Source organism: Sorex araneus, chromosome 2 (assembly GCF_027595985.1).
Source record: "Sorex araneus isolate mSorAra2 chromosome 2, mSorAra2.pri, whole genome shotgun sequence".
NCBI classification, from domain to species: Eukaryota; Metazoa; Chordata; class Mammalia; order Eulipotyphla; family Soricidae; genus Sorex; species Sorex araneus.
In genome coordinates, this window is record NC_073303.1 from 128,878,284 (window position 1) to 128,890,671 (window position 12,388).

The 12,388-nt window shown below is 47.3% G+C and overlaps 1 protein-coding gene across 2 annotated transcripts; it reads left to right on the forward strand.

Moving 5' to 3' along the window:
• The first annotated feature begins 35 nt into the window (after positions 1–35).
• On the forward strand, positions 36–12,292 carry CCNE2 (cyclin E2). 2 transcript variants are annotated; one of them, XM_055126198.1, is made up of 12 exons: positions 36–130; positions 345–376; positions 466–547; positions 882–944; positions 1,226–1,377; positions 2,803–2,938; positions 6,532–6,678; positions 7,249–7,344; positions 8,648–8,782; positions 10,177–10,288; positions 10,642–10,799; positions 11,120–12,292. In XM_055126198.1, exons 2-12 carry the CDS (start codon positions 363–365, stop codon positions 11,231–11,233), a joined length of 1,209 nt encoding a protein of 402 aa, XP_054982173.1. In that variant the 5' UTR covers positions 36–130; positions 345–362; the 3' UTR covers positions 11,234–12,292. The 2 variants fall into 2 exon arrangements, with proteins under 2 accessions (XP_054982173.1, XP_054982174.1); XM_055126199.1 differs by having other exon boundaries at positions 98–130; positions 469–547.
• The last annotated feature ends 96 nt before the right edge of the window (positions 12,293–12,388 follow it).

Here is a 12,388-nt window from a genome sequence, read left to right on the forward strand (position 1 = left end):
GGGCGGGGCCGCGGCGGGGCGGGGCGGGGCGGGCGCGCGGGCGGGAGCGGCGGGGCGGCGCGCATGCGCGGCGCGGGCCTATATACGCGCTTGGCGCCGGCGCCGGCCGAACGCGGCCGCCGCGGACACGGTGAGGGGCGCGGGCTGCGCGTTCCGGCCCTGTCAGGGCCCGCCTGGGACCCCCAGGGCCGCCTCGGGGGGCGCCATCCCCGCCCGCGTGTGGCGCGGTCTCCGCGGCGCGGCGCCCCCTCGGCCCCTCAGCCCCTCGGCGCGCGCGGGACGCGGGGGTCTCCCGGGGGGGTGGTGGGTGGGGGTCGCGCCGCTCACCCCGTTCTCACCCGCAGGGCCCCACGCGCGCTAGGATGTCCCGACGCAGGTGAGGCGCGGGGTCCCCGGGGGTGGGGGGGGCCGCCCGCTGGCCGCTGGCCGCTGGCCGCTGACCGCTGACCGCGCCGCCCCCCGCAGCAGCCGCCTGCAGGCCAAGCAACGCACGCAGCCCGGAGCCCCGCACGACGCGCCCGCGCAGGCCAAGAAGCGCAGGACGCAGGTGGGCGCGCGGGAAGGGCGCGGGGAGGGGGGAGGCGGGAAGGGGCGCGCGGGAATGGGGGTGTGAGGCGGGAGTGGGGGGCGCGCGCGGGAAGGAGGTGTGAGGCGGGAAGAGGGGTGCAGGCGGGAATGGGGCGCGGGGCGGGAGAGGACCCCCTGGCGGGAACAGGGTGCGGGCGGGAACGGGCGCCGGGCGGGAACGGGGTGCTGGCGGGAATGAGGGTGCGGGCGGGAGGGGACCCCTGGCCGGAGGGGGGCGCGAGGCGGGAGTGGGGGGCGCGGGCTGGCAGGGTCGAGGTGACCGGCCGGCGTGGGGGCGCCCTCTTTCTGTCCAGGATGTCAAAAAGAGGAAAGAGGAGAAGCAGGAGCCGTCCAGGAAGCAGCAGTATGAGATCAGGGTGAGGCGAGGGCGGCACCCTGGGTGGGCAGCTGGTCCCCCTTTATGAGCCCCCCAACCCCCACCCCCACTCTGGAGCAGCCCGCCTGCCCGCCTAATCTGCCCTGGGTGCCGCTCTTTGTTCCTTCGGGGTCTCTACTCCCTGTCCCCACCCCCCCATTTAGTGAGCCCTCAGGAACCCCCCTTTTAAGGGCTTCTGCCTTCAAGTCCCCCAAGTGTAAGAGCCCCCAAAAGGCCCGCAGGGTGCAATGTTGCCATCATGTGTGTCTTTCTAAACCCCAGAACTGCTGGCCACCTGTATTGTCTGGCGGGATCAGCCCTTGCATCATCATTGAAACACCACACAAAGAAATAGAGACCGGGGACTTCTCCAGGTTTACAAATTACCGCTTCAAAAACCTTTTCATTAACCCTTCGCCTCTGCCTGAGTTAAGGTAAGTTTCAACCTTGATAGGTTGAAATGGTGCTAATAAAAGGCACTGCGTATCGGTTGTCTTCAGCAGAACATAGAAAAACAAATTTTTAAAGTGCTTTTTCTGATTCAGAAAGTGATCACCAGACGACTTGAACTAAAACAGCCAAATAAATCTTTTATAATCCTTTAATATATACTCATAATCATCTTTTAATATAGATGTCCATAGTTATTGCTATGCGAAAAATGCTTTCTTCGCTGATACTTGTGTATTTTCAAGGTGTTTAAAACATTGATTCTATTTCCATATGCTGAATACAATAAGAATTTAGGATTTTCCTTTTTAACTTGTGTAAGAAGCACACATTTTGGGGCCAGAGAGACACTATATAGTAGGGTATATGCCTTTGCGGCAAACAAGGGTTTGATCCCCAGCACCTCATGTGGTCCTGTGAGCCTGCCAGAAGTGACCTCTGCAGAGCCAGAGTGATCCCTGAGGACTTCCGGGTATGGCCCCCAGAAAGCAAAAAATACAGTTTCATGAAGCATGTATATATCTTAGTATATACGGCATTTCATTTGATGCATCGACCTCACTACCAAAGTTTGTAAGGTCTAGGCTTAGTGGACTGAAAATGGCTGACGGAGGTATCACCTGCACAGAATAAGAAGTAGGCCCAGAGAGAGCTAGGAAGTGATTCCTGAGTGCAGAACCAGGGATACCCCTGAGCATATGCAGCGGGCAGGACACTTGCTCTACACACGACCAGCTGGGTTCAATCTGCAGCATCCCATATGGTCCGCTCTGAGCCCCACCAGGAGCAATCCCTGAGCGTAGAGCCAAGAGTAAGTCCTGAGCACCGCTGGGTGTAGCCCAAAAACCAAAAGGGGTTTAATATTTATAACTGGCTCTAAAGAGCAAACTACAGGGCTGAAATACACTCCCTTCTCTTTATTGTTGCGGGGAGCCGACGCTTAGGTTGCTGTGGCATCAGGGGGTCCCAGTAGTGGACCGGGATGAGCTCAGTCTCATGCATGCAGAGGAGACACTGAACCCTTGGGCTGGCCCAGGCCCAGGCCTCAGGTCCTAGAGTGCAGCTGACCCTACACTGCCGTAGCCACTGGTTGACATGCGTGTGGGTGACACAGTAGTAGTGTTGCTGCGCTCTGTAGGCAAGACTCATGAACAGGGACTGCCGTAGGAATTATAAGTGAATGGGGACTAGCAAGCACTCTTGAAATTTACCAGCTTGGGTTGTCATCATCCACATTCTTACATTCTTAGTGGCTTCCTACAGTTACAGCAGCATTTTGCCTCAAACAACACTTTTTCCAAGTTTGAATCCAAAGTTGGAGTTCAGTGTCTGCAAATTTAAGTTCTTTGTATGTAAATAGCTTGTACATGTTGTGGAACAAATTTTAAATCTCTTCCCCCTTCTCGTAGCTGGGGGTGTTCCAAGGAGGTTTGGCTAAACATGCTGAAAAAAGAGAGCAGATATGTTCATGACAAGCATTTTGAACTTCTTCACGCTGACTTAGAGCCACAGATGAGGTCGATCCTCCTAGACTGGCTGCTAGAGGTATGTTCCAGCAAGACAGGTCTCTGTGATGGAAAATATTTATTATCGGGTTGATATATGTACTTTTCCTGGCCCACAGGGTGCGTCCACTGCCAGCAATCAAGGTTGGGGGGGGCTCCCTGCTTTAGCTGATGGCACCAGGATAGGAAATGGCTAACTCTGAAGTCACCACACATGTGTTAGAATGTGCCAGAATGTTCTCTTAGTTAGTCTCATTCCCTCCTTCCAGATAGTGATTCTAAGTATCTCTGAAATTCCTGAGGAAATGATTACTTGCATTAATGACAAAATGATTTCCCTCTAGCCCTCAGATATTTGCTCTGTAGTTTCCATTGCTAATAAGCCTAGAGATGACGATTCTAGAACAGACGATCAGCTTTTTGGTGGAGTAACACTTGGCAGAGTAGACCTTGGAAACATTCTAAGACATTCTTTTGAGTCAGGTCATCTTATTCCATATTCTGACTTTCTTTTTTCCAGCTTTTTTTTTTTTTAAGTCTCTGGAAATCATGGGAATCCCTCTAACAAGGGAATCCACATTATATTCGAAAACAAGATTCTGAAGATTTCATCAGTCACACTAAAGATTGTGTCTACTGGGGCTGGAGAGAGAGTTCTGAGGGTAGGGCCCTGCACATGGCCAACATGGGTTCAATCCTTGGCATCCCATACAGTCCCCCAAGCACTGCCAGGAGTGATTCCTGAGTATCACTAGGTGTGGCCTCAAAACAAAATGAAGGGGCTGGAGCGACAGTGCAGCGGGTAGGGCGTTTGACTTGCACGTGGCCGACCCGGGTTTGATTCCCAGCATCCCATATGGTCCCCTGAGCACCGCCAGGAGTAATTCCTGAGTGCATGAGCCAGGAGTAACCCTTGTGCAGTGTCGGGTATGACCCAAAAACAACAACAAAAATATAAAACAAAAAATTGTATCTCCTACCAAGATATCTAGTTTATTTATTATTATAATTCTGAGCCAGTGTAGTAAAACATGGAAAATGAGGACTGGCTGGAAGGAGATAGGAGAGGGCTGCCTTGCACACTGCCAACCCAGTTCAGTCCTGTGTACCACATACAGCCCCACAAACACCACCTGGGGTCATTGCTGAGCACCAAGCAGGTACACTCCCTGGCATCTCGTGGTATGGGCCTCCCTCCCCCTAATAAAACAAAATAATCCTTGCAACAGAAATGTAGCTCAGTGATAGAATTGATCACTGTATCACTGTCATCCCGTTGCTCATTGATTTGCTCAAGTGGGCACCAGTAACGTCTCCATTTTGAGACTTGTTACTGTTTTTGGCATAGCAAATACACCACGGGTAGCTTGCCAGGCTCTGCCATGGGGGCGAGATACTTTAGGTAGCTTGCCAGGCTCTCCGAGAGGGATGGAGGAATCGAACCCAGGTCGGCTGCGTGCAAGGCAAACGCGCTACCATTGTGCTATCGCTCCAGCCATTATGATATATGAGGTCCTGGGCTCAATTCTTGGCAGTATCACCTACCCCATCAAGAAAATAAAAGGGACTGGAGTGATCGGCAACTGGGATATGATCCCCACACTCCATATGGTCCCCTTGCCAGGAGCACCACCGGGTGGGGTCCCGGGACAACTAAAGAGAAAGATTTGTAGAATTTATTTATTTTTATTTTTTTGGGGGGGGTCATACCCGGCAGTGCTCAGGGGTTACTCCTGGCTTGGGAATTACTTCTGGCAGTGCTTGGGGGACCATATGGGATGCTGGGAATCAAACCCGGGTCGGGTGCACGCAAGGCAAACACCCTACCTGCTGTGCTATTGCTCCAGCCCCAGATTTGTAGAATTTAGATACCACAAATAAACAGCTGGGACAAAGAACTCAATTCCTTCGAGTGAGCAGAAATAGAAATGAAAATATAGTAAGTCTAGAGGGGAAAGAAAAACTGGTCAGGAGCATGTAAGAGTGTTACTGGGTTATAAATAGGGGCCACACAGTGGTCCTGGGGTGAGGACATGGGTCCAGATGGTCACCTCACTGTGTGAGGCTGATGAGTCAGTACTTGAGCCCGGGTGCCTGGCAGGGACAGATCTGAGGGCCTCATTGCACGAGAGGCATTTGCTGTAAAATCTAGGGCCAGAGCGATGACTCAGCACTGGGACACATGCTTTCCCCCCAGGAAGCCTGGACTGGCAACAGCACCACACAGTTCCTGAGCACAGCCAGGAGCAGTTCCCCCCCACCAACACAAGGCTGGAGCAGCCACACACCCCCATTCTGAAGCCTGATAGGCTGAGGGGCTGGAGTGCTAGAGCAGGGAGGGCACTTGCCTTAAATGAGGACAATTGAGTTCGATCCCCGGCATACTGTGAGGTCCTCGAGCCGCGCCACCTGAGAGCAGAAGCAGGAGTAACCCCTGGGCACCACTGGGTGTGGCCCCAAGACCAAAAAAGTTAAGTTGGGGGGGCTGGAGCAATAGCACAGCGGATAGGGCATTTGCCTTGCACGCGGCCGACCCCGGGTTCGATCCCCAGCATCCCATATGGTCCCCTGAGCACCGCCAGGAGCAATTCCTGAGTGCAGAACCAGGAGTAACCCCTGTGCAGAGCCAGGTGTGACCCAAAAAGAAAAAAAAAAAAAGTTAAGTTGGGCCAGAGGGATAGTACAACGAGGAGGCACTTGCTTTGCAAGTGGCTGACCTGGCATCCCGTGTAATCCCCAGCACAGTTAGGAGTGATTTCTGAGTGCAGAGCCAGGAATAAGCCCTGAGCATCATCGGGTGTAGTCCCCACCAAAAAAAAAAAAAAATGGTATGCTAAAAGAACTTTTAGGTGGGGAGGCCATAGCTGGTGATGCGCAGGGGTTACTCTTGGCTGTACATAGGAATGACTCCTGGTGGTGCTCAGGGAGATCATATGGGATGCTGGGAATCAAACCTGGGTCAGTGGCGTGCAAGGCAAATGCCCTCCCTGCTGTATTCTCTCCAGCCCCCGAAAGAACTTCTATTTTGTTTCCCAATTTAAAAAAAATTTTATTGAATCACCGTGAGATAGTTACAAGCTTTCATGTTTGGGTTACATTCTCACAATGATCAAACACCCATCCCTCTACCAGTGCACATTCCCCACCACCAATATCCCCAGTATACCCTCCCTCTCCCACCCTCCCCCTGCCTCCATGGCAGACAATATTCCCCATACTCTCTCTCTTGGGCATTATGGCTTGCAACACAGATACTGAGAGGTCATCATGTTTGGTCCATTATCTACTTTTGGCATGCATCTCCCATCCCAACTGGTTCCTCCAACCATCATTTTCTTAGTGATCCCTTCTCTGTTCCATCTGCCTTCTCCCCTCCACTCATGAAGCAGTCTGAAAGAACTTTTAAAGAGAAATTCGGGGCTGGAGAGATAGCACAGCGGGTAGGGCGTTTGTCTTGCACGCGGCCGACCTGGGTTCAAATCCCAGCATCCCATATGGTCCCCTGAGCATGGCCAGGGGTAATTCCTGAGTGCAGAGCCAGGAGTAACCCCTGTGCATCGCCAGGTATGACCCAAAAAGCAAAAAAAAAAGAGAAATTCAGTGTTTATTTCAATGTTTTGCTTCTTTTCCTAGGTATGTGAAGTATACACACTTCATAGGGAAACATTTTATCTTGCACAAGACTTTTTTGATAGATTTATGTTGACACAAAAGGATGTAAGTAAAAATATGCTTCAGCTCATTGGAATTACCTCATTATTCATTGCTTCCAAACTTGAGGTAAGTTTTCAAAGTTTAACCTTAAATATATTTACTCTAATTATTGCCCCCACTAAGTATTTCTTGATCAAGCATGTCTTTTTTTTTTTCTTTTTTTGGGTCACACTGGTGATGCACAGGGGTTACTCCTGGCTTATGCACTCAGGAATTACTCCTGGCGGTGCTCAGGGGACCATATGGGATGCTGGGAATCGAACCTGGGTTGGCCGTGTGCAAGGCAAACAAACGCCTTACCCGCTGTGCTATCACTCCAGCCCCTCAAGCATGTCTTTTTGTGTTAAGGGAAAGGAGAAGCTTCAGTGTCAGCCTTAGTGTTGAAGGCCCTGTTTGGGTTTGACCAATATAACGGGCAATCTTAAACTTTGAACTAAGAAGTTAAGTCTCAATTCAATTTAGTTGGCTAATTTAGATGAAGATGAAAAGCAACTTTAAATCTTAAATACTTTTTCTAAGATGAATTATTTTGTTCTTGGCTAAGGCATCCTTAAATATTAGCACTGTAAACTAAACATGTGATTTGCTTGAACCATGCGGCTGGGTCTAACGCTAACTTAAAAATTCATTTGAAAGGAAATCTATGCCCCTAAACTCCAAGAATTTGCATACGTCACGGATGGGGCCTGCAGCGAGGAGGACATCTTGAGGACAGAACTCATGATACTGAAGGTAATGCCTTCGTAGAGTGCCCGCACTCTCTATTCGTGTCATATATCCAAAACTCGACTCTTGGGGCCCCACCCATTGGTGCTCAGGGGCCAGGTGGTTATCAGACCTTGGCTTCCTAGCATGCAGAGCATGTAGTCCATTCCGCCAAGCTGTCTTTTGGATCCCTGGGATTCAGTTTTAAGGAGAGTAATGTATCAAAATGTTAATGATATGGCTAGCAGAGAAATTAAGCCTCAACATGTTACTTTTCTGTATCTTTAAAGTTTCCTATAGATTATTCAGACCACATCAAACCATAAGCATAGCACTTTTGCATAACCACATTCCAAGAGTGATTCTTGGGTCTCTGCTCCATCTCCCTGTGTTTTTTTCTGGTGGGTGCTCCTAGCAGGCTCAGAGTCAGCACATACATTTACTGTTGCACTACCTTTCCAGCAGATAAAGAGCTGAGAATATTACAGTGCCTTGTTTCTCTTTAAGAGGGGAGAAGACAAGCATTAAGGTATTGGATTAGGCTCTAGGGCTTAGTAGGGTGAACAGTTCAGCTACTAGAAAGTATTATTTAGTTCAGACATTGTGGTTTATGAACAAACCATGCCTTCAAGGAAATGATCAGTAGCCAGCAATGCAGCAGTGGCCAAGTATGTGCTTCAGGTATGAGAGGCCCTGAGCTTGACCCTCAGCAGTGCACGAAACATGGATGTAAGAATGTAGATTACTGTGATACACATATGTATATAAAGCTCTTCAGCTTACATTATTCTAAAGTACATTCTAGTTGCAGCTTTTTTTTTTTAATTTTTTTTTTCTTTGCTTGTGTGCTAGGGCAATGCCCTCCCCACTGAACTATTGATCAGCCTAGCAGTGCTTAGGGTTTACTCATGGCTCGGCACTCAGGAATCACCTGGCAATGCACAGGGGTTACTCCTGACTCTGCACTCAGGAATTACTCCTGGCTGTGCTCAGGGGACCATATGGGATGCTGGGAATTGAACCCAGGTCGGCCACGTGCAAGGCAAACACCCTACCTGCTGTGCTATCGCTCCAGCCCCTAGTTGCAGTTTTTGTTTATTGGAAAGTCTGATGGCTGTTCAATATGGGTCTTACTGGCTGTTGACCTTGTTCAGCAATAGTCCCCAGAGTCCAGTGAGAAGAGCTGCCACTGGGAGACATGTGTCAAGGGGAGAAGGGATTCTGGGCTGCTGAATCCAGGCCTCATACAGGCAGATCTGCATTCTTCTTTCAAGCTCTCTCCCTGCACCAACAGACCTAAATTTTAATAAGCTTTTCATTTCATTAACAGGCTTTAAAATGGCAACTTTGTCCTGTCACAGTCATCTCCTGGCTGAATCTCTTCCTCCAAGTTGATGCTCTTAAAGATGCTCCTAAAGTGCTCCTACCTCAGTATTCTCAAGAACAGTTCATCCAGATAGCGCAGGTACTGGCGCTTCCGTGGCTTGTGTGCTGCTGTGACCAACTGCAGCTTGATTGCGCCTGTGCTGCTAAACAGGCCGTACAACAAAATGACAGCATTATCAAATTCAGTTCCTGACTTGATTTGATTCAAGTTTGGTGGTTTTCAGGGATCTCTTTCGGGGCACTACCTGCTGATGCTCAAGGGTTCCTCTGGCTTGAGGGCTCTATGGTGCTGGGATTAAACCAAGAGTTCTCTCTGCCCCCAGAACAAAGTTCTGCTGCATAAATGCTACCCCAGTATATATGCTTCATCATTCTGGAAAATGAGTTTTGGGTTTTTGTTTTTGAGCCACACTTGGCTGTGTTCAGGGCTTACTACTGGCTCTGCACTTAAGAATCACTCCAGGTGGGGCTTGAACTATATTGGATACCAGGATAAACCCGTCAGCTGTGTGCTAGGGCAATGCCCTCCCCACTGAACTATTTATCAGCCTAGCAGTGCTTAGGGTTTACTCATGGCTTGGCACTCAGGAATCACTCCTGGAGGGTTCAGGGCATAGTAAAGAATTCTGGTGATCAAATCCAGGTCTGCTTCCTGCAAGGCAAATGTCCTACCTGCCATACTATCACTCCGGCCCCTAAAATGAATGTTTTTTTTAAAATTCTTGTGTGGTGCTGGGGATAAAGTCAGATCTTGTGTATACAGAATATGCATTTGGCTGTTTTTGTGACCACACCGGCAGTGCTCAGGGATTACTCCTGGCTCTGCACTCAAGGATAATTCCTCGAGGGTTTGGGAGACCATATGGGGTATTGGGGTCATACCCTCCCCACTGTACTGTCTCTGGCCCTTGCACTTCATTATTGAGCCATATCCCCAGTGCCCAAATTTTAAATTTTCGAGTTTAAAATAATTTACGTACTTTTCATCCCTAAGGAGTTCAAAATAGTTAAATACTTCTTTTTATACTATAAAGACAATTAATTCACATGATGATTATCTTATTCTTTTTTGGTTTTGGCTTTGGGGTTGGAGGGGCACACCTGGCAGTGCTCAGGGCTTATTTCTGGCTTTGTATTAAGGGATTACTCTGGTGGCTCAAGGGACTGTTTGGGTGCCAGAGTAGAACCCAGGTCAGCCATCAGGGAGGTGCCCTCCCTGTGGTGCTATCTCCGTGACCCAGCTTTAGAATACAACTCTCTGCCTTCAACTATCCTCCAACTGGTCTGTTCCTGACATAGAATCCCAGGACTCTTTAACATTGGGGTGGTGCTTATTTATCGTTGGATCATCATCCTTTTAGCAGTCTTGGCATTTGATCCGTAACTGTCAACACTCTACAGTGTTAGCAGATGTCCAATGGGGACTGTAGAGCTCCTCCTTCAGCTTCAGCTAACCTGCCTTTGCTTTGTTAGCTCTTAGACCTATGCATCCTCGCCATCGATTCCTTAGAGTTCCAGTACAGAATACTGGCTGCGGCGGCCCTGTGCCACTTTACCTCCATTGACGTGGTTAAGAAAGCCTCAGGTAAGCCACTGGATTCTGTTTGCTTGTGCTTCACAATTTTCAAAGGATCTATGAGTCTATGAACTTTAGCATCCTGTTAAACAGGAATTTTAGACGTCAACATTTTAAAACATGGGTCACTATCTTCCCTTTTTGTAAGAATTTTTAAATCCTCATTGTATGGCCACAAAAAAATGTCCAAATGAATTTAAATCAATTTTGAGTCAGTATTATAACCCTATATATAGTTTGAGAAAGAAAATTTATTTAAAATTTAAACTTCCTGTTTTTTTTTTTTCAAATGAGTTTTAAGAGCTGGAGAGATAGTATAGGAAGATAAGTAATCATCATTTTCCCCTAACTTTTCTGTCTAGGTTTGGAATGGGACAACATTTCAGAATGTGTAGACTGGATGGTGCCTTTTGCCAGCGTAATAAAAAGTGCTAGTCCAGCAAAGCTCAAGATATTTAAGAAGATTCCTATGGAAGACAGACACAATATCCAGACTCATACAAATTTTCTGGCTATGCTGGTAGGTGTTGGGTCTTAATGTTACTTTATTATTTATGATGGTAAGGAATTTTGAGTAGTAATGGACACAAGGATTTCAGCATATCCTTGAGATTGGGAAAGATCTCAAAAGCACTGTTGACAGTCCAGGTAGGAGTTAAAAACAAATAATAGTAAAATGGCATAATATAATAATAGTTCAAATTGCTGAATCTAGAATATTCATAGTTTCAAAAACATCAGGATTACCCTATCAAACCTTACTTAGAACCCAATCTGGTGTGACTTTATTTTACTTGTGCCACTGCTTTTGCCTTAGCTGTTAATTTCTCGCTTGCACAGGATGAAGTCAACTATGTGAGCACCTTCAGGAGGGAGGGCCAGTTGTCACCAGTATGCAACGGAGGCATCATGACGCCACCAAAGAGCACCGAGAAGCCCCTGGGGAAGCCTTGAAGGACCAAAAGCGGGGCCAGAGTCAGGGAGCCTTGTAGGAAGGCCATGCCGTGACTCTCCAGCCAGCTCACCGGTTCTCACTGCCGAGTTTCTATTGAAATACCCTTAAAATTGGCACTAAAAGAAATGAAGAAACTTAATTGTTCCTAGCTTGGCTGTTCAAAGACAGCTGGACTTGTTTACAAAGATGGCTTCATTCCCAAGCCAGCTGGGCAGAAGCTGGTCACAATTTATGCCACAGCAAAAAATTCTGGACCCAGTGTTACTGTGTTGATCTGGATAAACTAGGCATTTGGTCTTTGAGAGTTTGGGACTGGGTAAGTGCTACCTCCACGGGTACACTGAGTGATACAGTACTTTGAATCTAGTTTTAAGATTCTGAAATTTATACTTGAGTAGTGCAATTTGATTCTTAAAAATAAATTTTAAAATTGTTTACAAAGGCCAAGTTTTGTAACAAGGTGACTAATTTATCTACAGCTACTATAGAAAGCTGTTCTAAAACTTGAACCTTTACAAATTGTGAATTTTGTTTATTTAGTTTAATTGCCTTACCATACATTTTTAATCAGTAAGGCTTAGATGAACCTGGTGTTTAAACTGCTCTGAACAGGGAGAATACCAAAGGAATCATAAAATGCTACGGCTCCTACTTGGGGTTTATTTGCATAATAAACCATTTTGTATATCACAATTTGGGTGAAAACTTAAGTACCCTATACATATATGTGTGTGTGTGTGTAAATATATATATATATGGAAAAGTCACTTTATTACTCTCAGATATCCCTAAGGATCTTTTTCTTTTCCTTTAAATTTAGTGTGACTAAGGCCTTATTTATGTCTTGCAAAACTCACGTGTCAAAGTGATAAAGCTTCTATTTTTCTTAAAGCAGAAGAGTATTAAATGTATACTGACTCCTAGAAATCTATTTATTAAAAGAACCTGACATAAGAACTTGCTAAATATATAGCTATATATATGAACTTGCTATATATATGAACTCCAGCCATAAGTGGATTTAATTAGAAAAAAACTACTTTGATGGCTAGTTTATTCTAATGAACCAGACATGTGAAGTCATTCCTTCTAAGAAATGTTAAATTTAAGCTATTGTTATGATATGAAGTCCTGTATTTTTTAAAGACTCCTAT